General features: G+C 40.8%; 2 protein-coding genes across 5 annotated transcripts in view; one reads left to right on the top strand and one right to left on the bottom strand.

Annotated features, from left to right (window-relative positions):
• Positions 1–63: 63 nt before the first annotated feature.
• On the top strand, positions 64–6,232 carry LOC112462049 (tRNA-splicing ligase RtcB homolog). 4 transcript variants are annotated; one of them, XM_025027578.1, is made up of 13 exons: positions 64–537; positions 753–849; positions 2,121–2,208; positions 3,204–3,394; positions 3,600–3,699; positions 3,859–4,054; positions 4,186–4,316; positions 4,444–4,570; positions 4,645–4,751; positions 4,825–4,984; positions 5,102–5,412; positions 5,526–5,690; positions 5,829–6,232. In XM_025027578.1, exons 5-13 carry the CDS (start codon positions 3,604–3,606, stop codon positions 6,054–6,056), a joined length of 1,521 nt encoding a protein of 506 aa, XP_024883346.1. In that variant the 5' UTR covers positions 64–537; positions 753–849; positions 2,121–2,208; positions 3,204–3,394; positions 3,600–3,603; the 3' UTR covers positions 6,057–6,232. The 4 variants fall into 4 exon arrangements, with proteins under 4 accessions (XP_024883346.1, XP_024883345.1, XP_024883347.1 ...); XM_025027577.1 differs by lacking the exon at positions 753–849; XM_025027579.1 differs by lacking the exon at positions 753–849 and having other exon boundaries at positions 3,197–3,394.
• Positions 6,233–6,476: 244 nt separating this feature from the next.
• The window catches only part of LOC112462074, a 100,637-nt gene continuing 79,534 nt past the window's right edge, over positions 6,477–27,579 (bottom strand). The window contains exons 90-133 of the mRNA XM_025027628.1: positions 27,259–27,561; positions 26,851–27,156; positions 26,447–26,764; positions 25,646–25,978; positions 25,048–25,350; positions 24,573–24,908; positions 23,917–24,222; positions 23,469–23,771; positions 23,070–23,387; positions 22,525–22,848; positions 22,103–22,414; positions 21,629–21,961; positions 21,247–21,543; positions 20,855–21,163; positions 20,456–20,773; positions 20,008–20,334; positions 19,622–19,927; positions 19,211–19,534; positions 18,798–19,103; positions 18,409–18,708; positions 17,881–18,204; positions 17,076–17,402; positions 16,584–16,904; positions 16,218–16,487; positions 15,724–15,912; positions 15,290–15,643; positions 14,805–15,017; positions 14,453–14,650; positions 14,176–14,370; positions 13,556–13,924; positions 13,212–13,427; positions 12,927–13,118; positions 12,608–12,820; positions 12,337–12,519; positions 11,394–11,978; positions 10,357–11,304; positions 9,543–9,911; positions 9,003–9,458; positions 8,725–8,913; positions 8,272–8,510; positions 7,911–8,181; positions 7,560–7,798; positions 7,247–7,433; positions 6,477–7,154 (exon numbers count right to left, since the gene is read on the bottom strand). Of these exons, the coding sequence (XP_024883396.1) occupies positions 6,916–7,154; positions 7,247–7,433; positions 7,560–7,798; positions 7,911–8,181; positions 8,272–8,510; positions 8,725–8,913; positions 9,003–9,458; positions 9,543–9,911; positions 10,357–11,304; positions 11,394–11,978; positions 12,337–12,519; positions 12,608–12,820; positions 12,927–13,118; positions 13,212–13,427; positions 13,556–13,924; positions 14,176–14,370; positions 14,453–14,650; positions 14,805–15,017; positions 15,290–15,643; positions 15,724–15,912; positions 16,218–16,487; positions 16,584–16,904; positions 17,076–17,402; positions 17,881–18,204; positions 18,409–18,708; positions 18,798–19,103; positions 19,211–19,534; positions 19,622–19,927; positions 20,008–20,334; positions 20,456–20,773; positions 20,855–21,163; positions 21,247–21,543; positions 21,629–21,961; positions 22,103–22,414; positions 22,525–22,848; positions 23,070–23,387; positions 23,469–23,771; positions 23,917–24,222; positions 24,573–24,908; positions 25,048–25,350; positions 25,646–25,978; positions 26,447–26,764; positions 26,851–27,156; positions 27,259–27,561 (13,568 nt within the window). The 3' untranslated portion in view covers positions 6,477–6,915. The remainder of the gene's footprint in view (positions 7,155–7,246; positions 7,434–7,559; positions 7,799–7,910; positions 8,182–8,271; positions 8,511–8,724; positions 8,914–9,002; positions 9,459–9,542; positions 9,912–10,356; positions 11,305–11,393; positions 11,979–12,336; positions 12,520–12,607; positions 12,821–12,926; positions 13,119–13,211; positions 13,428–13,555; positions 13,925–14,175; positions 14,371–14,452; positions 14,651–14,804; positions 15,018–15,289; positions 15,644–15,723; positions 15,913–16,217; positions 16,488–16,583; positions 16,905–17,075; positions 17,403–17,880; positions 18,205–18,408; positions 18,709–18,797; positions 19,104–19,210; positions 19,535–19,621; positions 19,928–20,007; positions 20,335–20,455; positions 20,774–20,854; positions 21,164–21,246; positions 21,544–21,628; positions 21,962–22,102; positions 22,415–22,524; positions 22,849–23,069; positions 23,388–23,468; positions 23,772–23,916; positions 24,223–24,572; positions 24,909–25,047; positions 25,351–25,645; positions 25,979–26,446; positions 26,765–26,850; positions 27,157–27,258; positions 27,562–27,579) is intronic.

The following is a 27,579-nucleotide window of genomic DNA, read 5'->3' as shown; positions in this document are numbered from 1 at the left end:
GAATTATTATTATTATTATTATATTATTCTGAGGCATTTTTTTCAAATCAAAAATAAAAAAAAGGTGTCCGAAGACACTGTTGGTTTAATGTACTTAAAATCCACATTTAAGCAGCAATATACTCTCGGTGGGTTGCCTGCCATCCCCCATCTACAATCTCCGAGAGGTGGCGATCGAAATCTGACAAAACTTGGTCCTAACTGGATTTGAACTCGGTTCTCCAGCTCACTAGACCAGCGCATATCTCTCTGCGCCACGATCGCCACACTCTCGATCGGTGCTGTTTGGAATTAAGTAGTTGCCTACGGTTATGTAGCAGTGTGTAGGAGATAAATTTGAGGTTATCTACGAATCACGTTTACGAAGATTGTGGAAGATTGCGAATGGTTGCGAACGTGGTTGCGAGTGAATCGCCGATTGAAAAACAAGGAGTATCATGTTTGACATATGGCTTGATTTATTGTGCGACGCTTCGAGTAAAGAAAACATGAACTCGACAATGTTCCTAAAGATATAATCGTGCAATAAATATAAAGGTAAATTTCTGATTCTATTATGACTCTTGGATGTTTTAGAACCAAGTATCATCATGGTTTAACCTATACGAGTTTTCCTTTTCTTCTACAATATATACAATACAAGTTATATACAAGTTGTATATATATATACAACGCGCAGAAACAATGATGGGTACTAACATCTGTTATCTCTTTTTCTGTGAATGTTAACATTCGGGGCGTGTCATTTATAGTATACTGATACTTGCATCAGATGTTTCTGCATTTTCCTTGCGAGCAACGCTCTGTTGAAAGTTTTGAACTCGTGACATCCCATAGAAGATTTCACAAGTATGATAAGAAAAAAAAACGACTTTAGATACTATTACGAAAATATATAAGTAGTAGAAAAATTATTATGTATACACCTTCGATAATTTGTATTTAAATTTTTAATGCCAAAATAAATCTAGTTCGATTAACTGGAATAATTTATCGTGATTAACGACCATTTCGAGGGGATAATCGAATCTCTATACGCAAGCCTAAAAGGCAATTTTGCGAGTCTGATTGGAGTCGTCACGTCCGAGGCGAGGAGATCCGAACGTGGAACGTGACTTGCTCGAAGAAGCCGAGTTCGCTCACCGGCCAAGCAAACTGTGCCGATGGAAATCAAGCTAAATGACAACGATGTCGGTCATCGCCATCGCGCTCGAACGTGTCCAATTGTAGCGACGAGTTTATGTTGAGCTCCCGGCCTAAGCACGCATATCTTATGTAAATTAACCGCATGTGCGTGGACAATAACTTTGTTTTCGCCGGAGGTGTGAGTGAGCGAGCGAGCGCGCGTCACGAGGAGATAGAAATCGCGTCTCGTCGCGTTGTTTGTCCTGGCGTTCCGCGGAAAGAAATTTTCAAATTGCGTTGCGGACACGACGACCGATCACTTTTTCTCGAGCTTCGTTCTAGTCATCCATACAAACCGCGAAAAATGTCAATCGCGAATCGTGATGCTTCTCTCGATTCGCTTACGAGCGAATCTCGTTCTTCGCGGAAGCCAGCGCGCGACGCGTCGATCAAATCGCGGCGAATCGTTAATCGTTGTCATTCTTGTATGACACATTTCCTCGAGTTTTTTTTTCACCAGCGTATTGTTTCCACAACGGATGAAGATAATTCCGTGTCTATAATAAATAGACGCGGTTGGCAGAAGGAGAGCCTAATAAAAGCACCGCTCTGTAAGCCGTAATGTTATGCTAGCGTGAAGTTAAAATAACGTCCAGTAATTATCGGTGATATTTAATATTAATACATCGAGGATCGGTCTATTAGTCATCTTGGATGTTCTAAAAATATCAATTATAAACTGAAATAAATTAACTTTTCTCTCTCTCTCTCTCTCTCTCTCTCTCTCTCTCTCTCTCTTTCTGTAGCTGTAGCCCTCTTACGATTCTCAGCATTTTTTTCGGCTAAGACTAGGCTATTATTCATAATTATATTTTAATTGGGGCTGACATATCTGATTGTTATCTGTAACATCAGGATGTAATTTCTATGTTAATCTCTGTTGAGTAATATCGTCTAAGAAATAACTCGTAAAACAATCTGTCTTTGACTTCCAGGTTATCCTTATAGTTGCTTAAATCGCAAACGTAGTATTGTCAAAAACTACATTTATTTCGATACCATATAAACATCTTTTTTAAAAAGGTAAGAAATGAGCGCTAAAGTGTTCGTACCTATCAAAATAAGTATTGTGCGAAACATTGCTGTTTTAATCTATTTTTGCTATAAAAGTAGTGATATCAGATGTCGCGCAAACTGAGCATGAGTTTACATTGTAAAATTTAATTCTTTTATTGCACAAAATTTAATTCTTCTATAATATTTAATAGAATAATAAAATATTTAACGCCAAAGAACTTGTTATTAAATAAGAAAAATTGTGTTTATCATGATATTTAATTCTTTGGTTATTATGCGTATTAAAATAACACATAATGTTTATATATATGTACTTCGTATGTACATACCAGATAATTTAGATATATAGTCCTTGGTCAAATTATTAAACGCACCTTAATTTTTTACAATTTGTTGACTTCCCAGCATCAGCTTTGTGATACCGTTTATCTATCATTGTTATAATTCAATCAAATTATGTTGTTTATGACGTGTTTTATTTGAAAGTGTGTGAGAACGAATAAAGAAAAAAGTGGCAAAAGAAGTGATTACCACAATAACTCAGCTGATTGATAAAATTATTTATGTCTGGAAGCGATTAGGCATATTAATACTATACTCTTGGAGATATCCGCGATATATTCGTGATCTTCGAAAATACGATCATTATTGCTCTCGCGCTTGTCCGCGCGATACGTCTTGGCCGAATATAAATATTGCGAAGTATGCGTTTTAATTTATAAATCGTCAATGTGCTAAAATGCCGAACCTACGCGATGGTTAAATGTTGAAAGACCCACGTGGTCTGCGAAGGGTTAATATATTTTTTAAGTTATACTTCTGTAACCTCGTGCCTATTTTTTGTAAATATTTTTTTCTATTGTCAGTTGACGCATTTTTTTATGTACGGTCAATGGGATGGCCGCTCTCCAGGTTCCTCTCTGCTCCATATTATAGATCGATAATTACAATTGTCTCAAACTGCTTTATCCATATATCCATGTTGCGCTTATAGTTTATAGTCAACCATCGCTAGATGGACCTGGATGAACTGCAAATTTTTGCATGAAAACATTGAATATAACCTTAAAACCCCCCGTTGCATCAGTTGCATGTTATTGCTTATTATTACGGAGCAGTGCGGAGCAGTCAATCTGTCAGAGGACCGGCGTTGTATCATATCGTATTTTCCGAAGAATTGTTTACAATTGTGGTAAGTATTGTTCCACGTGCACACACAGTGATATCAATAATATAAAAATACTTTGTGAGATATCCTTTACTCTTTTGAAACAGAATTGTATAATCTTGCACATAGAAACATCTTTTCTTCATATATAATGTTGATGTGTCTTTTATTTTTAATGCATTTTATATCTGTATTCTAACTGTGTTCTTTTTCTCTTTTTTTTTTGTAGAAAAATGGTGGTAAGGCAATATCAGGAGGAGCTTAAATATTTGGAGAAAATAAATGAATGTTGTTGGAGAATCAAAAAAGGCTTTCAACCTAACATGAAGGTAATCTTTTTTTCTATTGTATATGTAGAATGTAGGAGCAAAATAGACATTAAGAAGTATACATAGATGCCAGCCATTTTATAAAATTTAATGCTCAATGCTACCCTATTATTTATAGTTACGCACTTATTTTATCATATGAATAAATTGTGATTCAAGGTTGAAGGAGTGTTTTATGTGAACAACACGTTGGAACGTTTGATGTTTGACGAGTTGCGCAATGCATGTCGACCAGGTGCAGTCGGAGGTTTCCTTCCTGGGATGAAACAGATTGCTAATGTGGCAGCTCTGCCTGGAATTGTATGGAGATCTGTCGGTTTACCAGATGTACACTCTGGATATGGCTTTGCTATTGGTAAAATATATCATTCGTTTTCTGAAATATTTTTTAAACATTTGTAAACTCTATGTAAACTCCAAGATTCTTTATGTTAATTAACTATGTCAAATGAATAAAAAATAATAAATAAATATTATTACATTCAGGTAATATGGCAGCATTCGACATGGATGATCCAAAATCAATTGTATCGCCTGGTGGTGTGGGCTTTGATATTAATTGTGGTGTCCGTCTATTACGTACAAATTTATTCGAGAAAGACGTTTTACCAGTAAAAGTAAAGTATCGATTTTATTTGTACTTTTTAATAATTATTTTTATATAATTTTATGTATTGTAAAATAATAATGTATATATCTATTGTGTATATATATAATAGTATAAAAAAAAATACTTTTCTATAGGAGCAACTTGCGCAAAGCATGTTTGATCACATCCCAGTTGGCGTTGGATCTAAAGGAATTATACCCATGAATGCACGAGATTTAGAGGAAGCTTTAGAAATGGGAATGGATTGGTCTTTGCGAGAAGGTAAGGAGAGAAAATACATTATGATGAAATAAAAGTATTAATAAAATAAAAATACTTATACAAAATGCACTTAGGTTACATTTGGGCTGAGGACAAAGAACATTGTGAGGAATATGGAAGGATGCTTAATGCCGATCCATCAAAAGTATCAATGAGAGCTAAGAAACGCGGACTTCCTCAAGTACGACATAACAAATGTTTAGAAAATTGTATTGTTTATAATGTTTATATATTACAAATATGTTTTATATTAGTTAGGTACATTAGGAGCTGGGAACCATTATGCGGAGATTCAAGTTGTAGATGAAATCTATGATAAGTGGGCAGCATGTAAAATGGGCATTGAAGAGAAAGGACAAATTTGTGTTATGATCCATTCGGGCAGCAGAGGATTTGGTCATCAAGTTGCTACAGGTTATAAATTATATACGTTTTTTCGTTTTTCTCTCTTTCTCATTTTCTTTCTCTTTAATTTTTTAGAAACTATTGTAAAAATTATATGATGTTTTATATAATAAAATAACATTTCAGATGCCCTTGTACAAATGGAAAAAGCTATGAAGCGTGACAATATTGAAACCAATGACAGGCAGCTTGCATGTGCTCATATTAAATCTCAAGAAGGTCAAGATTATTTAAAAGCGATGGCAGCTGCTGCCAATTTTGCGTGGGTTAACAGGAGTTCCATGACATTCCTTAGCCGACAGGCATTTGCAAAACAATTCAACTCATCTCCCGATGATTTAGATATGCATGTCATTTATGATGTGTCTCATAATATTGCCAAAATAGAAGAACACATAGTTGAAGGAAAACAGAAGACACTTTTAGTTCATAGAAAGGTAAGCGTTTATGACACATATATTACAACTGAATAATAACTTAATTTTGATATTGATGTGTAAATATAAAACAATTCTTATATATACGTAATAAAAATGTATTTTGTTTAAAGGGATCAACAAGAGCCTTTCCACCGCATCATCCTTTGATTCCTGTAGATTATCAGTTAACAGGCCAACCAGTTTTAATCGGTGGTACAATGGGTACATGCAGTTATGTTTTAACTGGTACGGAACAGGGTATGAAAGAAACGTTTGGGTCAACATGCCATGGTGCTGTAAGTATAGATTGTATCAATTTTATATGTCATTTATATATCCATCTTTAATTTATAACTTGAATTCTACAAGTAACACGCTTATATTATATGAGTAATGATGTAAAAGTCCCTTATACACAAAAAAATATTTTACAGGGTCGTGCTCTCTCAAGAGCGAAATCACGTAGAAACTTGGATTATATGCAAGTTCTGAACAAATTGGAAGAGTTAGGCATATCTATTCGGGTTGCTTCACCGAAATTAGTCATGGAGGAAGCACCGGAGTCCTATAAAAATGTGACAGATGTTGTTAATACTTGCCACGCAGCTGGAATTTCCAAGAAATGCATTAAATTACGACCAATCGCAGTTATTAAAGGATAATATACAACAAAATATTTTCACTATTCTTTTTATGAATAGCGTACAGCAAATGCATTTGTCAAATAATGTTAGAGTTAAGATATCGGCCAATAAAACTCAAATTACATGTAAAATTATTTATATAACATTACATTTGTTACAAATTGTATAAAATATGTACTTCGCGATATAAAATTCTATAAATATTGATATTATTAGCTTTCTCATTTCATATAATAAAATAATGCTTTGTAAGCTTGTTGTAAATTATATCTAACGATATTATTAAGAAACATCTTATACATATATGTATATGTATTATAAAGAGTAAGTCACTAAAATAAATTTATGAATTGCAAAATTATATTTTATATATGTATTTATTTATACGTCACAAACTATAATGGAGGAAGAAGGGGAAAAAAATAACCAAAATTTTTAAAAATATTTCGTTAGCGTTTTATTAGATAAAATGTACAATTACCTATTTTCGCAATAAGAAAGCTATATTAGACTAATTCGTTGACTTTACACAGGAATTAAATTCGCAGCATTATATTTAACAAATCCTCCACTGACTAGAGAAAATAATACAGGAAAAATGCACGAAAGAGAGATAGTCCCGTGTTTTTGCTTGCAAGTAGATAATGGAAGCAAACCATCACCATAAATAGTATGTATATATCATGACTCGTAATGTATAACAGTGACTTTTATTGTTTGAACCCTTGAAAAGAAGAGTACAAAGAGACGAAGTGATAGTCATTGGAGGAGTTGTATACAGAAATACAAAACCGACCAATAGGACGAATGGTCTGAGATGCATTCCACGAGAATTATAAAAAATTTATGTTATTTATAAAATATTACTCTAAGGGACTTACGATAGGTGATAGTCAGGAGAAGGTTCAGCTACAGATTCAGTAGTGAACAAGGGGTTTGGGAACTCTGGTGGGTGTGGCAGTGGTCCAGCAGTCTTTGGCTGACGTCGATACGCCATAAGCCAGCATGACACAGCGATAGCTACGGCAACCAGTGCTAAAAGCGCCGTAATTATTAATGCTATGATAAAGCCGACCATAGAAACACAGATATCTTCCACTCTTTGGGCTGAAGGAGCTGAAATGTAGCAAAAGAAGCAAGAATGATTATTACTTTCTTTATTCGTTATACGTGAAAGTTGTTATTTCTTTGCGCATACTATGCCTTACCTTCAGCTGGATCTGCTGTATACCTCTCCTCTCTCCTTTCCAGAGTGAATATTAAGTTCGATTGAATAGTTATCTCTTCACGAAGTTGACCTTCATATCCATCAGATACACTTAGAGATGTGTCATTATTCTCGGAATCAACGTCTCTGCGACGACGACCGAAGGCGTTATAACCGCGACAATTTACCTGTTAATAGAAAAGATACATTTACGTTTTTATTTTAAAAACATTAATATTTTTATCGTCAGAATTTGCATTTTGACTTATGCGTATAAAATGTTTGCAAATTATGAGTCGCGAGCGAGTACTCACAGGTTGACAGCGTCCGAAGCACACGCGTATATTGCACTGGAATCTTATATTGTCGCTGCTGGGGAACTTGAACGCGTTAAAGCTAGCCATTAACGATTGAGTCTCGGGATTTTGTTCCCATTCTCCGAATATCGTGGGATCTGTCGCGCAACCATTCTCATCCGTTACGATGTACTCGTTCTCCAAATTATCTTCCATAGTTTTAGCGACGCAATTTCGTGCGAATCCACCATAAATAGCTGCAATATATTATTGTTTATTTATCGTATCTTACGGCAAAAGTAGCCTAGTGCTGGAATAGTAATTAAAAGCACATACGAAGCGTTGCTATAAGTAAAATTCAATACTTACTTGAAGGTTGAACTTCCACTTGGAGCATTAAATTATCCCCAATTTCGGCCGAATTAATTTCATTTCCATTCTGTGCAACTATTTTCATTACGCATATAGGTGGTGGGCCGGTGTTAGCAATTGTTCCAGCAGTCGTCAACATGGATACATTAAAGCCGAGGGTAACGTTTTGTTCTCCAGTTTGATATATACATTTAATATGATAAGCTTGTGCTTTATAAGTCATCAATTTCGGATGTTTCTGTATAACAAGCACGAAGCTAGCCTGTCCCTGAAAGATGAATCAAAATAATGTAAATATCTTTCGTGTGTGATACAATAAGCCATTGATACAATTAAAATACAATGCTATTCAACTAACATTCACGTGTATAAGTCCGCAATTGCCAAATGCAACTTTGAACGTCTCTGTTTTGTGATCAGTTTCGGCCGGTATCGAGACAACTCGTCTGCACTGTTCGTCTTTGCTACGTCCTTTAACGTACAAAACCCCGTCGAAGTCTTGATCCTGCAGATGTATTACGACCTGTACTCCATCCGACAGGCAGCTCACGTCCATTTCCGGTCTAGGGAAATCTGTTCGGCCATCCTTTCTGTCGTCTGAAGAATGGAAAAGATATGCATTAAAACGATTCCTCAAACATTGCTCCGATTAACTTGTCATTATTTAAAAACGCAGTTCTTGATTAAAAAAATAGGTTGAAAATAACAAACTATATCCTGTCCTATCTGAAAGCTTATGTATCAAATTTTATGAATATTTGCAAATTAATAACCGAGATCACATGCTTATTTTTGCAAATTTTCAACGTACAGCATTGGGTGTACGGATTGCCCAAGTAACCGTTGACGCAGATGCAAACAGCTTGGTGTCTGGTAGCGTTGCAGAGCGCGTGTACGCCACACTGTTGCTTCTTACAGGGATCTTGACAAGTATGAGTGACTTTATCGCAGTATCTGTCATCGGCGCAATCGTCATTACGTCTGCATTCGATTATACCAACTGAAATTAACCGCGACGATAGATTAGCGAAATCTTGTGAAAGGGGAAACATCCCTTGATCGATATATGAAATTAAACGGCCGGCTTACTCTGTCTGCAATATCCGTGTGTGTCTATTCCGTATCCGTATCGCGTCGGGCACACGCAGCGACCGTATTCGTCTATGCTGAAGCCCTTTTCCAAGTCGCACACGCAATAGCCTTCCTCGTTTATCACCATGTTAGACTGTCTGCGACAAGGTATGCAAATGTCGTTCGCGTCCTTACCGAATCCAAGCGGACAGATGCAATTGCCGTATTCATCGCGAATCTGGCCCTTCCCGAGCGGGCATATTTCTGCTGGAACTGGATCGCAGCGGACAATCGCGTTTCCACGGTATCCTGGGAGACATTCGCATATCATTGTTCTGATCGGACTGGTGTCCAGGACTTTACATTCGGCGTTAATGCCGCACGGTGCGATCTTAGTGCACGGATTGATGCATTGTCTGTTGAAACACGCGGTCTGGGATGGGCATTCGTTGTCTGCCTTGCATTTCTCCTTAACTATAAGAGGAACAAGAGATTAAAATCGAAGGATCAATTATATATTGATTTGAATGAAGATAAAGCGGATTTCATCCTTTTTACCTTTAGTACATCCTGATTTAACATCGCCGACGTAGCCAGGCGGACAAGCACATTCCACAACGTGATTGTAAACGTTACAGTCCATATTGCCGGTACATGGATTCTGTACGCAAGGATTTTCACAACGATTGTTGATGCAAGCCTTATTGGTAGGGCAGTCAGAATTAGATCTGCATCCTAGTAGGACGCAGGAGACCCGCGGATTGCCACCATAACCAGGTGAACATTCGCAGATAGCCTTGTGATTAATGCCGTGGCACACCGCGTTCTTGCCGCAGGAAGCCAAAAACGGCGAGCACGCCGGCACGCAGTTGCGTTGGACACACGCGTGCGAACCGCTGCAATCGCCGTCCGTTCTGCATCCTGCAACTAAATATCAAAATACAACATTATTTTACACAATAATTGATATATAATTATAATTAAAATATAAGACTTCCTGATGGAAATATTTTGCTGGAAATACTATGAAATCGATGAAAAGTGAAATGAAAGTTATTGAAAAATTTTATTGAATGTAATACTGTAAAATATAAGGAAAGTTAAATTATACTATTAAAAAGTAATAAAATTTTTTTTTTAATATTAGGTGTCATGAAAATTGAATTTAAGTAAAACTGAACTTTTACTAAAATACTGATGGAATAATAATGAAATAGAGTCATTTGAGAATTTTAAATACATTTCAATAAAATTTCATTATACATTTTTATTATATATTTTCAGTAAAATATTTCCATCAGGGTTTTCGCAAGTTTTACTAACGTATCTTAAGCCAAAGGAAATGGATCTCTCTCTCTAAGCGGAAACTTACCTCTTGTACAAAGAATATCAGGATTTCCGTCGTATCCCAGCGTGCATGAGCATATCGGCTTGTGATTGATGACATTGCAAACCGCATTGGGCCCGCACGCGCAAGGATCCCTGCAGATCGCGTTCACGCAGGACCGTTCCGAGGGACAGTCGTCGTCCTTGGTGCACTCGACCTTCAGGATCGGCGTGGTGGCCCGGCAAGTGCCGCTGCCGCTGCTGACGTACCCGCTAGGACACACGCATACCATGGTGCGTATCGGATGCGTCGGCAGGACACGACACTCGGACGGTTCGGTGCACGGTTGTATAATCGGACATGGGATCTGACACTTGTTGCTCAGACAGGCGAGTGAGTCCGGACAGTCACTGTCTTCCCTGCACTCGGGCCTGACTTCCGGCTGGCAGTTGACGTACGGGTTTCCGGTGAAGCCCGACGGGCAGCGGCATATCGGCAGGTGGTTCAGGACCCTGCATTCCGCGCGAGGCGAGCAGGGATTGTCATGGATGCAGGGATCGATGCACTGCATATTGATGCACGAGTGATCACCCGGACAATCGCCGTTGCTGTAGCAGCCGATCACGCGGCAGCGATCCAGAGGATTGCCGTGATAGCCCTTGCGGCAGCGGCAGTCAGCCACGTGGTTGTTCGGGAAGCACTCGGCATTGGTGCCGCATGGGTCCTTGACCAGGCACGGGTTCACACAATTGTTATTCTCGCAGATCTTGTCGAGCGTGCACTGGCTGTCGTGCCGACACTCGACGGAGTGACAGGCGATTTCAGGATTGCCTTGATAGCCCTGCTCGCACGAGCAGATCGGCTTGTGGTTCCTCACGTAGCAAGCGGCGTTGGTACCGCAGTTACATGGGTTGCGACATTGCCTGTTGATGCACGCCTCGCGATCGCTGCAATCGTCGTTCGTCGTGCACGTTCCAATGACCGTCAATTGTACTATAAAATTGGAATAAATTATGAATTATGGATTATTTTCAAACATTTATATTATTTCTGAAATTCAAATGGTATCTAGCTCCGCTTACTTGGCCTGCATACACCGTCGACGTCGGTGATCCAACCCTCCGGGCAAGTGCAAATCATAGTCCTTACAGGAACCGTATCGAGAACGTCGCAACGAGCGTTCTCAAGACACGGCTTGATGACCGGGCAAGGATCGATACACTTTTCCCGGATGCACACCAACTTATCCGAACAGTCGATGTCAACTCTGCACTCCGGCTCGAATTCCTCTACGGCATGTCGCTCGCAATAGGAGAACGGATTGCCCAGCGGAATGTTTTCAGGGCAACGGCAGGACGCAACGTGATCCTGGACGTAGCAAACGGCATTTTGCGCGCAGAGCGAATTCTCGGCGCACGGATTTATGCACCGGCCATCGTTACAAGCCAGATTATTGGGACAATCGTGGTCAGTGTTACATTCGACTCTCTGGCAATGAGCCTGCGGATTGCCGTAATAACCTGGACCGCAACGACAAGCCGATCGATGATTCTTGCCGTAGCATTCTGCGTTGATGGCACATTTGTTGTCCAAGATGCAAGGGTTCACACATTGGCCGTTGTAGCAGGTAGCCGCGTAGTCGCACTCGCTGTCAGATTCGCAGTCAACTGAAATAGACAATCGCAATTAGAAATGCGTTAAAAATTGAGAAATTCTTGTGATATAAAATATACACTGTTAAATATTAAAAGACGAAATTTAAACCAATACTTTGAATTAAATAACATTTTATTATTTTTAATTACCATGTGTGTCAAAATTTATTATTTTAACACAAAACAGTATTATTTTAACCTTATTGGTTTAGTTAAATTAATGACATATTGAGCAGGAGCAGTGGCAATCTATATAGGAATGATTTAAATAACTCAAAATGAGTATAATTTGACTACAATTTTAACAGTGTACTGTTAACGTTAATAACTTCACTCGCTGTACAAAGAAGATAGAACAAATGCTACTTACGCTTGAAGCATCCTAACTGAGGGTTTCCAGAGTAGCCCGGTGGACACACGCAAGAAGGATAATGATTTACGACGTTACACTTGGCGTTGGGTCCGCAGTTGCAGGGATTAATGCACGCACTATTGACGCATGCATAGTTTCCTGCACACTCGCTATTCGATACGCACTCGGGCGTGATCTCCGCTGCGATCAAAAATATCGTAATATGAAAAAAAACTGTTTAAAACACGATTTCTCGAAAAATATAATCTTTAATTATAACGATCCTTACGTGGTATGCACTTGGTCGTGGGATCGCCGATGTAGCCGATCGGACACTTGCAAATCGGATTATGATTGTCGACGTGGCATAGAGAGCTCCTGCCGCAAGGATCGCCAGCAACGCACGGATTTACGCAGAGTGAATTTATGCATTGCCTATCGCGCGCACATTCGCTATTCGTGTAGCATTCTGGTCGAGGTCCTGGCAATGGAGCGAGCGGAACTGCAACAAAAATTATATAATTAATGACACATACGTCCTAAGAAAATAAAAGACAATAATAATTGCAAGAAACGCTTCAACTTGTGATTTCAATTTTCGCATTTACCTCTTATGCATTCTATGTAAGCGTTGCCGGTGAAGTCTTGAGAACAGAAGCAGATACCAGTATGTGACGTGGATTTACATTGCGCGTTAAAACCGCACTGAGTTGTCAAACAGGCATCCACGCATTTTCCGTCCAGACACGTCTCGTGGTTGGCGCAATCTTGATCAAGATGACATTGTACGTCGCCCAACACTGCAACGCATCCGTTATAGTAAAAAAGGATATTGACTAACATTACACGAAATGTTATTTCTGATGCCGACGCAGTTTAAGACTGACACGTACCAATCTGCTTGCACTGGCCGTTAACATCGGTGATCGTGTTCGGTGGACACAAGCAGATCATCGTACGAAGCGGTGCCGTGTTCAGGACTCTGCACTCTTGTTCACTGGTGCACATACCGGCGGACAAGCACGGGTCTTGACATTTGTTGTTAATGCAAGCCAAATCAAATGGGCAATCGCTGTCCTGCGTGCATTCCGGCTCAATGGAAGGTTCACCTAAGAATCACATATATATGTATTGCACGGAATATCTTGAAACCATCGCTACTTTTTGTCGATCAATTTAAACTCAACTCTTTTTCAATAAAATCAACAATAAAATAACACTTTAAGAATCAACATACCAATGCATGTTATATACGGATTTCCGGTAGTACCCGGAGGACACGTGCACTTCGGCTGATGATCGCGCGCGACACAAATCGCGGCTTCGCCACATGCATCGTCATCGCAAACCGGTCTACAGACTCTGTTCAGTCTATCGCAAGCCTCGTGATCGGCGCAATCTTCATTATAATGGCAGATCGCGGAGATGCAGGCCACGCGTGGATCGCCTTGAGTACCTTGCGGACAAATGCATTGAGCTCTGTGAGACACCGCTGTGCATTCCGCACCCCGACCGCACACAACATCACCGATGAGACACGGAGTGACGCAGTTGTCGTTCCGGCAGGTCTTGTCATAAGGACAATCGTTGTCTGTTTTACATTCCGCTAAAAAAAAAAGAAAGAGAGAGAAATGAAAGTTAACGATTGAGTGCAATATCCAAAGTAATAAGAAGCTTTTAGATTAGTTTTCAATACATTTGAGATCTTTATTTTGCCATTAATATGCATCAGACTTTTTGTTTAAAACAAATTAAAGAAAAATGATTATTTTAATCTCATCTCAAGATTTATGCATACATTAATTTTTTATAGAACTATGACAATTCTTAAAAATGAGAAATCTGTAAGAAACTTACGTCTGAAGCATTGAGCTTGCGGATCACCGGCTAAACCGTGTTGGCAGTGACAAGAAGGATGATGATTGATTGTGATACATTCCGCGTTTAAACCGCAGCGATTGCTGGAGCACGGATCTTGGCATAGTTGATTTATGCACGCTTTGTCAGACGGGCACTCGGTGTTTACTCTGCATTCCGGAAGAACTATATTTTCTGTGAATGAGGAAGGAGAGAAATATAAGAAACGCACAACCCCGCTTACATTTAAAAAATGGAAAAGAATGCGATACAGTACCTTCATAGCAATTTATGAACGGATCGCCGACATATCCGTGAGGACACTGACATATGCGGCGATGATTTTCAATGTGACACTCTGCATTCGCTGCACATGGATTAACGGTGCACGGATTGATGCACCGACGATTTAGACAGGCCATGTCTGGTGTACATTGCGAATCACTCTCGCATATCGCTGCGATTTGTTTGTCCACTAAAAATATACAAAATATTCACAATTCAGTTATTATTCAACGCTTTTGTCATATACTGAATCATTTTATTCATTTAAAAAAAAAGTAATTTATTTTATTAATTTTAGATGTTTTTCTATATTAATATATATATTTGTTTGAATAAAAATCTACCTGGCACGCAAGCAACGGTGGCATCGCCAGCAAAGTTCGGTAGACATTCGCAGATCATTGTTCTCATCGGTAAGGTATCTACGACGCTACATTTGGCACTAACAATACATGGTTTCGTTTCTGCGCATGGATCTTTGCAAATACCATTGAAACATGCCAATTTGCTGGGACAATCGGCGTCGACTTGACATTCGACCTCTGGTTCTAACAGATCTAGAATAGCAATAAATATTGTATAAGTATTACCAAATCATAATTGTGTGTGTGTTAGCCATTTTAACAATTTTTTTAGAAAGCAGTCTAATCTAAATTATTATTTGTTATAATAAATGTAAGTTCTCAACTTTAGTAACAATAATTTAATAATATAATTCTTTATATCATTATTTCTCATTTTACAGAGTAAATATTACTTCCTAATTTAATATGCTTTTAGTATGCTTTACAAACTTTTTTATAAAACTGATATTAAAAAGGATTCTTACCCATGAGACACGAAGTATAAGGATTACCCACGTAACCAGGTGGACATTTACATATTGGTCGATGATTGGCGACATTGCACAATGCTGGTGGTGGACAGTTACAAGGATTGACGCATCTCAAGTTGCGGCAGGCCAAAGATGAAGCACAATCGTTGTCGCTAGTGCACTCAGGCCTTTCGCATATTTGGTAAGGATTACCCGTATATCCATCAGGACAATAACATCGAGTCTTATGATATCCGTCTGCGGTACATAATGCGTTAACACCGCACTGTGTAACCAGGCAGGTATCAATACACTCGTTATTAATACAAGATTGAATCAATGAGCATTCGCTATCGCTGCGACAACCGACTGTAAAAGAAAATATTAATAAAGTTGATTATATAACAGCAGAAAGAAATATGTCAGTTAAATATATTTGTTTAACGTACGTTGATGGCAATATTGCTGAGGATATCCCGTGTAGCCATCATTGCAGACACATATAGCTCTGTGCATTTGTACATGGCAGCGACTATTAAGGCCACAAGAATCGAGAGTACACGGGTCAACGCACTTTTGATTGAAGCAAGTCTTGTCGTTCGAGCACTCGGAATTTTGTGTGCATTCTGGGATTGGTTCTGCAAAGATATAATTAAAATTAAAATTTTGTCGCACACAATAAAAAAACATATCTCTTAATAAATTTAACTTTAAAATTAATTATTTCTTGATATATTAATAGATAGATATTATTACCAGAAATATAGAGATATTAATACTTTGTTAGGCAGAATAATTTCTTTAGATATTAATATATCAATATTTCGTTAGATACAGTTAGATTAGTTTAAATTTGCAAAATAATAAATTACAATAATAACACTGCATGTCGAAATTTCAAAAAAATATATAGGTCGTCAGTATATTCTATATACAAATGTACCTTCAAGGGCTGGAATTGTGCACTGAACTCGCGCATTGCCCGTGAATCCAACGGGGCAGGAACAAATTGGTTTGTGATTAACGGTCTGACAGATAGAATTGATGCCGCACGCGCCGATGCAGGGATCTCTGCATTTTTGTGAGAAGCAGGCTTTATCACGCGAACAGTCTGAGTTAATAACGCACTCAGGATAGATGCAAATCGCGACGCCATTTCTCACTCTGCACTCGCCGTTATAATTGCAAGGCGATAGACTGCAAGGATTGGTTTCTAAAACAAAAACGCGTGTTTTTGAACAACAGGAAAATAATTAGAGAATACAATATAATATATTTTATATCAGATCTAATTTTTTTCTATATTTACCGATCTTTGTATAACATTCCTCGAAGGGATTGCCGATCAACGGAGACGGGCAGCTGCAAAGTGGGCTGTGATTGATCGTCTTACACACTGCCTTGCTGCCGCATACATTCTGAGAGCAGGGATCTTTGCATTTACTCTGTATGCAAGCTTTGTCGCCCGGACAATCCGAGCTGAGAACGCATTCCGGATGACAACCAGTTACACTCGTTGGAACACCTTGCAGCCCAGGCAAACATTTACAAATTGCTGTATTGCCAACTTTCTCGCAGACAGTATTCGGTCCGCACGGTGATGGATAGCATGGATCTGTTTCTTTAGTATCTGAATACAAAAATAAGCAATTAATAACGTTCGTCATAAGGAGAAAAGAAAGAGGCTTAAGAAATGTAGCTTTGTTTAACTTTTTACGTGCGAGATTCAACTTCTTTGATTCACGTTGAGAGATAAAAGATTAAATAATGACGTAATTAGAGATATGGGTAGCAAAGTTACCTTCCACAGGGACTTGGCATAGCGTGAAAGCGTCTCCGATCGTCGGCAACGGGCACGAGCAAATGGGGACGTGATTGGATACGGTGCAGATCGCACCAACGCCGCAAGTACCAGGGCAAGGATCTTGACATCTCGTCTTTATGCACGCTTGCGATTTCGGGCAATCGGTATTCATTAGGCACTCGGGTTGACAGCCTTGGTACGGATTGCCTCTGTAGTTCGGTACGCACTCGCAAATGGCCGTGTCGAATCTCTCGTGGCAATACGTGTTTATTCCACACGGTGAAGGACTGCACGGTCTAGACGGTACTGGCGGTGCTGGAGTTGCTAAAATAACAGCAGAAAACGCATAATTAATTCCACATTCGTAGCTACGATTTAAAGTTCTTGCATGCAGTGTATATTATAATATACATTATGACGTAAATTAACATTTCCAGAAATATAGAGATATTTGCATATAAAAATAAAAGTAAATAAATGTACATTTGTTTCATGCATCGTACATGTCTTTTATACATGTATATAAAGGTGCAACTGTATAATACATATATTCAAAAAGATATTTTGCGCATATCGGTATATGATAAGTAGTTGAGTATAATATTTGAAAAATGATGCAAGATCAATATGTGACAAAAGAAACTGACGTGCAGCTCTTTTAGAAACATCAGTTATGTACAATAATGATATTTACAAGATCTAGAGATCAAGAAATCAAGTTTTAGAGATCAAAATGTTGAACAAGATGCCAGAGTAATATCCATCAGATCAGTTGATACGGGTAAAGCGGGGATTTTCTTACATATTATCTCAGAGCAAACTGTGAATGGGTCTCCAGTGTATGGTTCGGGACAGGTGCATCGAGCTTGGTGCAAAGTGACTTGGCATAGTGCATTGAATCCGCACGATCCAACGCACGGGTCGGTACATTTCTGCTTAATGCATGCTCGATTGGTGGGACATTCGCTGTTTACATGGCATTCGGGTCTACAATTGGGTGGAGATCCTATGAAGGTGGGCAAACAGGAGCAGGAGGGTGTATTGTCGGCGGATACCGCGCACTGCGAGTTCAATCCACACGGTGAGGGGTAACACGGGTCCTTGATGGGTTCTACGTCCGGTGTTGCTGGCGATGAAAAAAATAAATTCATTATTTGTTTCAAAGTTAAGAAAAAGACATCTCAAAGATAACAAACACAATCGAAGAGCCATTCAAAAAGACGTCCAAAAGACTCACCCCTCTCATAGATCTAGACGTTAAGTTTTAGACGTCTATAATAATGACTCTTAGGTGTTTGCGTTGTTTGGAGTACCCTGGGCGGTTACTTACTTATGGGGAAACAGTTGACAAACGGGTCACCGGAATGCTGAACGGGGCACCTGCAAATTGGATTATGATTTCGCACAACGCATAGAGCATTCTGGCCGCAAGCATTTTCACAGGGATTGCGGCATTTCATGTTCACGCAAGCCTTGCTCTGTTCGCAATCGGTGCTAACGAGACACTCGGGTCTGCAGCTTGGCGGGATTCCGAAGTAACCAGGTAAGCAAGAACAGGAGGCTTGATTGCCGAATTCACGGCAAACGCTGTTGGGTCCGCAGGGGGAAGGCTCGCAAGGTTTGACGCGTGCTATCGAGATGTAAGGTGGTAAAATTAGTGGTTTTTCTTTCCAATGGCCGGGCTTTGTCGGGAAATAAACAAATAAAAAGGAGACTCACGTTGCACGCGTCTACAAAGGGTAAACGGATCGCCTTCGTGATCCTTGACGCAGCTACAAGTGGATACATGATTGATAACCGCGCATTCCGCATTCTGGCCGCAAATTCCAATGCAGGGATCCACGCACTTGTTATTCGCGCAAGCTCTATTAAATGGACAGTCGGAATTCTGCACGCACTCCGGCCGACATTCTCGATACGGATCGCCACGATATTCAGGTACGCAAGTGCAGATTCCGTTACGACACTCGGCATTGAGCCCGCATGGCGACGGGTTACATGGGTCTGACGTTACGGTAGGAATTTCTGTATCGAAAGATGCAAGTGTGAGTTTAACGATGATTGTTTTGTATTATTAATTTATGTAAAAAAAAAAACACGTATGTGAGCAATAATATGACGAAAGTTCTTACGCATGGGCGCCAGGTAACAATTGTTGAAGGGATCACCCGTGTATCCATCGGGACACGTGCAAGCCGGGGTATGGTTGATTACAGTGCATAAGGCATTAAAACCGCAAGATCCAGGACAGGGGTCTCCGCATTTTTCTCTGATGCAGGCTTTATTGCTGGTGCAATCAGAGTTGATTGTACATTCGGCGCGGCAGTAAGGTGGCGAGCCAATGTAATTGGGCATGCACGTGCAAGACGGATAGCCTCCTCTGTCTTGACACGTGGAGAACGGGCCGCAGGACGATGGGACGCAGGGATTTACTTGTAGCGTTGGTGTAGGCATTACTGGAATAAAATTGAATAACAATTTCCGTACGTAGGACCGCTTTCAGCGACGCAATATTCTCGCGATGAACTTTTTCTGGGACTTACAGGGCATGTCGAAACACTTGACGAAGGGATCTCCAATCTGACCGGGTCCGCAACTGCAGAATGGGCTGTGGGACAGGGTGTCGCACTTTGCGTTGATACCACATACACCTGGACACGGATCAACGCATTTCTGATTGACACACGCGCGATTCATAGGGCATTCTGTGCTAACGATACACTCGGGTCTGCAGTCGGGAGGAGTTCCTTGGTAGGTGGGGAGACACGAACAGCTGGCTTTTCCGTTTACATTGAGGCATCGACTATTCGGACCGCACGGTGATGGCTGACAAGGGTCGCCTACAGGAGCTATACAAGATCGATCAAAAAGTGAGATGATGTTTCCATAAACAATTAATAATGACGGACAGGTGCTTGAATCCACTTACGAGTTTCTTGCATAAGCTCGCAGTATCTGAATGGGTCTCCGGTATATCTCAGTTGACAGCTGCATGCCGGTATGTGATTGATGACTTCGCAAATCGCATTGACACCACATGTTCCTGGGCAAGGGTCTTGACATCTATTCCTTATGCAAGCTCGATTGGAGGTACAGTCGGAGTTAATTACGCACTCAGGTCTACAACCCTCGTACGGATTTCCGTAAAAATCGGGTAGGCAAGTGCAGGAGGCCGAGCCAGAAATTTCACGGCACATAGCATTCGCACCACATGGCGACGGTTGGCACGGATTTAGTGGAACAAGCGGTGTGTCGACTAGAATAGAGGAGGTTCATAGATTGTTCAACAATGACTGTCAAGGATGTGCATTCAACGCAATTTACGATAAAAAATTAAACATGTTCCGCGATCATTGCTACATTTCTTCGAAACTTACTCGGCCGGGGATTACACTGGATGAATGGATCACCGGTAAAGTCACCGGCGCAAACGCACATCGGGGTATGACTGACAGTTCTACATTCAGCATTTCTACCGCACGATCCCGGGCAAGGATCACGGCATTTCTGATTAATGCAAGCTTGCTGACTGGGGCATTCGCTGTTACTGATACATTCCGGTCTACATCTGGGCGGAGTGCCGATAAACTGAGGCGAGCACGAGCACGATGGGGCGCCATTGAGAATTCGACATATCGCGTTCGGGCCACAAGGTGAAGGTTGACAGGGATCTATCGGTGGCTGTGGTTCTTCCGCTGCAATTTACAAGGTGGTTACGCTTGTTTTTTGGCATAATATAATATTTAAATCTCCAGTTATGTGCGTGAAATCCTTACGTTGCCGAACGCATTGAACGAATGGATCTCCCGTGTACAAAGGCGGGCAGCTGCATATGGGATTGTGATTCACGACGGTACATTGCGCGGTTAATCCACATGCACCGAGGCACGGATCGATGCACTTTTGATTGCTGCAGGCTCTGTTGCGAGCGCAATCGGTGCTTACGAGACATTCCGGTCTACAGGATGGTGGGGCGCCTCTAAATCCGGCGATGCACGCGCAAATCGCCTGGCCATTTGACGCACGACAGTGGCTATTTGGACCACATGGGGATGGACTGCATGGTTGTTCCACGATGATCGAATCTATTTAATGATAATTATTCCGCGTTTATATATCGGGAAATATTCTCGAAGCGAATACTTTCGCACTCAAGAGTCATACGAACCTTGAAGAGGTGTACACGAAACAAATGCGCTACCGGTCATATTTCTTGGACAGCTGCACATAGGCAAGTGATTAACAACGATGCATTCCGCGTTAACGCCGCATGTTCCGGCGCACGGATCACGACATTTATGGAGCATGCATGCCCTATCGCGAGGACAATCGGTGTTAATCACACATTCCGGTCGACAGCCGGCATACGGGTCTCCAAAGTATTCGGGTATGCATGTGCAAACTCCGTTGTTGCATTGAGCGTTCTGACCGCACGGTGACGGGTTGCATCGGTCGGGGGGAGGTACTGAAATATGCACAGGTCAAATTGCAGCGACTTAGAATAATACATATTGCTACGATAATAACATAACGGAAACTCAAGTTCTTACGAGGTATCTGAGGTAAGACGTTGCAACTGACGAAAGGATCACCGGTATATCCTTCAGGACATACACAGGATGGCGTATGATTAATCACCGAACAACGCGCCAAAAGGCCACACGATCCTGGACAAGGATCTCTACATTTTTCTCTGATGCAAGCTCTATTAGCGGGACAATCCGAATTTATCGAACACTCGGGTCGACAATTAGGTGGAACACCTATGTAATTCTGCATGCAGCTGCACGCTGGGGCGTCACCAATGGCTCTGCATAAGGCGTTGGGGCCACAAGGTGAGGGCAAGCATGGGTCCTTCGGATATTGGTCTTCTGGTTTCGGAACTACGGAAAGGTAATACTGATATTCTTCATACACATAAAAAAATTAAATCAGAAACTGATAATGTCAATCACTTAATTTCGACAAATTTTAAATTTTTAAATTTAAAATTTTTATAAGATATCGTGTTCTAAAGAACATACTTGGTGCTGCAAAGCAATAGATGAACGGATCGCCCGTAAAGCCGCTTGCGCAGACACAAATCGGGCTGTGATGTATGACCTTGCATTGAGCATCGCGACCACAGGTGCCGATGCACGGATCTACACATTTTTGATTCACACATGCTCGGTTCGATCCGCACTCCGAATTTACTAAGCATTCCGGTCTACAATTTGGCGGAGTTCCGATAAACTGGGGCAAGCAGGAGCAAACAGCTTGACCGTTATTATCGGCGCATTGACTGTTGGGGCCACAAGGGGAAGGCTTGCATGGTTCACGCTTCTCATCGGGAACTATAAATATATTGTATTTAAAGCGCCACTTATTATGCAATTTTCTATTATTTGTCTTGGTTTTTACTCTATTTAATTTCTCTCTCTTACGCTCATTTAACGTTACTTACTGCTGAGAGTCTGATAAACGCAGTTTATATATGGGTTGCCGGTGTAACCAGGGATACAAGTGCAAACGGGGACATTGTTGACAACTTGGCAATTGGTATTGGTGCCGCATGAACCGGGGCATGGGTTCTGACATTTTGATCCGATGCAAGCTAAATGCGCGGGGCAGTCTGACGAAATGGTACATTCGGGGCGGCATCCTTCGTAGGGATTTCCAATGTATTCAGGCAAGCATGTACAAGAACCAACGCCGTTTTGTTCTCTACATACGGCATTTGTCCCACAAGGCGATGGTTGACAAGGTTGTCTCGGTGCCGGTGGTTCGCCTAAAAGAACATAGCTTTATCCTATCCGTCAATTCCGGATTAACACATACGTTCTCAATCAATAGAAACTCTATCGATTAAATTCCACTGCCGTGATATTACTATAATAATTGAAATATAACATTAACAAGAGCTATTGATAGCAGTGAACAATGGCTGTTTCGATTAACGAGATGTTCATGTAATAAAAAGACACTCATAAGTCAAGTCTACAAACTTACTAGGCATGATCGTGCATTGAACAAATGGATCGCCTGTGTAACCGATGCGACACGTGCAAGTGGGCACATGATTAACGACATAGCAATTAGCCAGAGGATGACAAGATCCAGGACACGGGTCTCTACATTTGCGATTAATACACGCCATTTGGCTCGGACATTCACTATTACTAATGCACTCCGGTCTACAGTTCGGTGGCGTTCCAATGAACTCTGCCATGCAAGAGCAGGACGGTGTATCATTGATGACTTGGCATTGAGAGTTAGGACCGCAAGGCGACGGTTGGCACGGGTTTATCGGTCTTGGAACATCCTCCGCTTTAAGATAAAAATATACAAATCGTTACATGCCCGACACGCGCGTCTACTGGCGTTTATAGTAATCCTAGAGAAACCTACGTCTTGGTATGCAACGTATAAACGGATCGCCGGTGAACACAGGAGGACAGGTACAGATTGGATTATGATTTAACACCTGGCAACGAGCGGATATACCGCACGCACCCAAACAAGGATTGCCACATTTCATATTGATGCAAGCCTCATTCAATGCGCAATCGGTATTAACTATGCACTCGGGTCGGCAGACTGGCGGATTTCCTATGAATCCAGGTATACACGTACATACTGCTTGATTATTAAAGCTCTGGCATCGACTGTTCGGGCCGCAGGGCGACGGATTACATGGGTTCTCAACGACATCTGCAAAAGTAATTATTGACGAAATTGTTTTCTTTCTAAGATATCTTTGAGCAGATAAAATTACTTTGTGATAGAATAACTCTTGCATAGGAATCTCCAATAACTGTTTCTAGTGTGCAAATAACACATTGTCAATAAATTTTACCTTGAATGACCGGATAACACGCCGCAAACGCATTGCCAGACATTCCGTCTGGGCAAGCGCACATTGGAGTGTGATTTATGACTGTGCACTTTGCGTTTTGCCCGCAAACTCCAATGCACGGGTCGAAGCACTTATTACGAACGCACGCCTTGTCTAATGGGCAGTCCGGATTTTGTACGCATTCGGGTCGACACGCAGTGTAAGGATCACCTCGATACTCAGGCAGACAGGTACAGACGCCGTCGCGACATATCGCGTTGGCTCCGCACGGGGATGGATTACAAGGATCTTGTAGTACAGGTGCAGCTGCAAATATCATTGTCCATCTTAAATGAACATCTCTGCTTTGAAAGGGCTTATGATACAGAATACAATGACTTCAGTTTTGTATTTTAAAACATTCTAATGTATCATTTTTTTTGTAATAATCACTGTTATTCAGTAAAAGCATGGAAATATCCAATCATATTGAATCATTGTGATAAATTTATAACCAACATTAGTTTTTATCAGGGCTCTAATTATAAATATTTATAATTTACTTAGAAACTCTTATTAAGGAATTAACTTGGGAAACTTGCATTCATGATTCCTCATTTTCCCCTATCGATTGTATGAATGATGTATTATAAAATAACGAGGATAAAAATGCTTACGAGGAGGTTCCGGGAAGCAATTGGCAAACGCATCCCCGGTGTAACCCTTTGGACAAAGACAAACGGCCATGTGATTAACCACGAGGCATTGGGCACCGATACCACACGAGCCCAGGCATGGGTCTCTGCATTTTTGTCTCAAACAAGCTTGATTACTGCTGCACTCAGAATCTACGGTACATTCTGGTCGGCAGTTCGGGGGGCTACCAATGTAATTTTCCAGACACGTGCACGTCGGCACGCCCGCGTAGCCGCTATCGCGGCAAGTGGCAAATGGACCGCAGGGGGATGGAACGCACGGATTTTCTGGCATTTGAGGTGTGTCTTTGTCTATTTCTGCAAATAAATAATTTCTATTTAATATTATGTTTACGTCACGCGCTTTGGAGAAACGCACACTTTAATTCAAATCAAATCACATAGAGCAGTTATGTAACAACGCGTGAAAGCAATTTGTATATTGCAGCGTACTTACGCGTTTGGAAGCACGTTACAAAGGGATCGCCGGTAAAACCTTGATTACAACTGCAAATCGGGCTATGATTAATTACTTCGCATCTCGCGTTGATGCCACAGATCCCGGGGCATGGATCAACGCATTTACGGTTCTTGCACGCACGATTTACGGGACAGTCGGAGCTGACAGTGCATTCCGCGCGACAGCTCGGCGGAGTTCCGATAAATGTGGGTAAACAAGAGCACACCGCTTGACCGTTTAATTCGCGACACTGACTATTAAGTCCACAGGGAGAAGAACTGCATGGATCACGTTCTAACGCTAAAAAAGAAGATTTTAAGTTTAATTTCGCAAAGTTACAATAATTCTAAATGGTCGAAAAATAATTGTAACAGTTGTGCAAAATATATATATATATATAAATGGTTGATACGTTTATAAAATTTACTACAGATACTACTGCACATTGCAATTAATTTTGAACCCAGTGAGAAATGACCCGTCGAATCGACGGATCATTTCTCCCTGGGGAATAATTCATACATTTTGGAAGTTCCAATAAATCGCGGATTAATTGTCGGATTAGAATGCACGTTCCTTAAGAATTTGAACTTACTCGTATCTTGCACAATTCTATTACAAGAGACGAACGGGTTGCCGCTGTATCCAGGTTGACATGTGCACAACGGCGCGTGATTTACCACTTGGCAAATCGCATTATACCCGCAGAAACCTGGACAAGGATTCTGACATTTCGATCCGACGCACGCCCGATCCGCGGTGCAATCGGAATTTATCGTGCACTCGGGTCGACAGCCATCGTATGGATTGCCTGTGTAATCTCGTAGACATGTGCAAGAACCGATACCATTCGATTCGCGGCACACCGCATTAAAACCGCACGGCGATGGAATGCAAGGGGTTGGTTTTACAGCACTTATAACATCGTCTACAAAAAGATATTAGATTCACTTTCTGTTCTTAAAACAATATCAATCAAAGTCTGGCAAATCATCATCAATGTAACAAGTATTCCAGAAAATTATCGGATGCATATTTTCAATCACAGATTAAAATAAAATCTTAGTAAAATATTAATTGTCATAAGAACGAAATGTTGATTTTAAATCACAAACATTGAAAATGTAATAAATAACAATAATAATAATAAATAAGGTATGTGTATAAAATATTGCAATAAAATAATATATATAAATATAAATGGCAGTACAAATATAGATAATGATATGTATCTTATTTCTTATTTAATTTCAACCAAGCTTGATCTTAATACAAGAATTTAATTTAATCGTCATTTAATGTTCAAAATTAAAAATTTGTCATAACGTCGGCAATTAGAAATGCATCTTGTGATTCTAAGGTACTCTAGACACTACCACACGATTACTGCACTTACTTTGTTTGGGGTTGCATAATACAAACGGATCCCCTTCGAATCCGACAAGGCAAACGCACATAGGCGTGTGACTTATTACTCGGCAATCAGAATTAATACCACAGGAGCCCGGACATGGATCGCGACACTTCTGATTGATGCACGCTAGTTGCGTGGGACACTCGCTATTGCTAACGCATTCGGGTCTACAATTCGGCGGATCGCCAACAAACTCCGGCAAGCAAGAGCATGAATATGCGTTGTTTGCAACTTCGCATTTGCTGTTAAGTCCACACGGAGATGGAACGCAAGGATTAACGGGCGTTGGAGGTTCTATCGCTGTTGGAAAAATAAAGAGTACAATATGTTCTCGACGATAAATACATCTAATGCGCCTGGTTAATTACTGCTTTTAAATTACTCACGTCTTGGGACACACTGAGTGAAGGGGTCGCCGGTCAACTCGGAGAGACAAGAACAAATCGGATTGTGATTAACTACGGTACATTGGGCTCTAATGCCGCACGTTCCGGGACAGGGGTTTATGCATTTTTGATTATTGCAAGCCATATTGGCGAGACAGTCGGAACTAATAATGCATTCGGCTCGGCAATTAGGTGGTGCGTCCAAGTATCCAGGGAGACACGAGCAGACAGCTTGATCCCTTATCCTTCGACACTGACTGTTCGGTCCACAGGGTGTCGGGTTACATGGGTCTTTTGGTATCGCGTCTATTTAAATGTTAAAAAATATAAATATAATTACAGGAGGGAATAATTACAATACCGATCATTCACGACATAATTTGAAATTGATCGCTCGAATGAGCGTACCATCTATTGGAGAACATTGCATGAACGCATTTCCAGACATTCCCTGCGCGCAAGTGCAGACTGGTACGTGATTCACGACAGAACACAAGGCATTGACACCGCAGATTCCGAGACCGCACGGATCTCGACATTTGTTCTTAATGCAAGCCCGGTCTCTCGAACAATCCGAATTTAAGATACATTCAGGACGACATCCGAAGTTTGGATTCCCTTGATATTCGGGAAGGCAACTGCACACACCGTTAAAGCATTGCGTATTCGCGCCGCAATTTAAGCATGGATCCGTTGGTTTAGGTGCTATATCTGAGGAACGAATTTTAG

The sequence above is a fragment of the Temnothorax curvispinosus genome, unplaced genomic scaffold, assembly GCF_003070985.1.
Source record: "Temnothorax curvispinosus isolate PA1 unplaced genomic scaffold, ASM307098v1 QBEX01011959.1, whole genome shotgun sequence".
Lineage (NCBI taxonomy): Eukaryota > Metazoa > Arthropoda > Insecta > Hymenoptera > Formicidae > Temnothorax > Temnothorax curvispinosus.
This window is presented reverse-complemented; position numbering and strand designations above follow the sequence as displayed.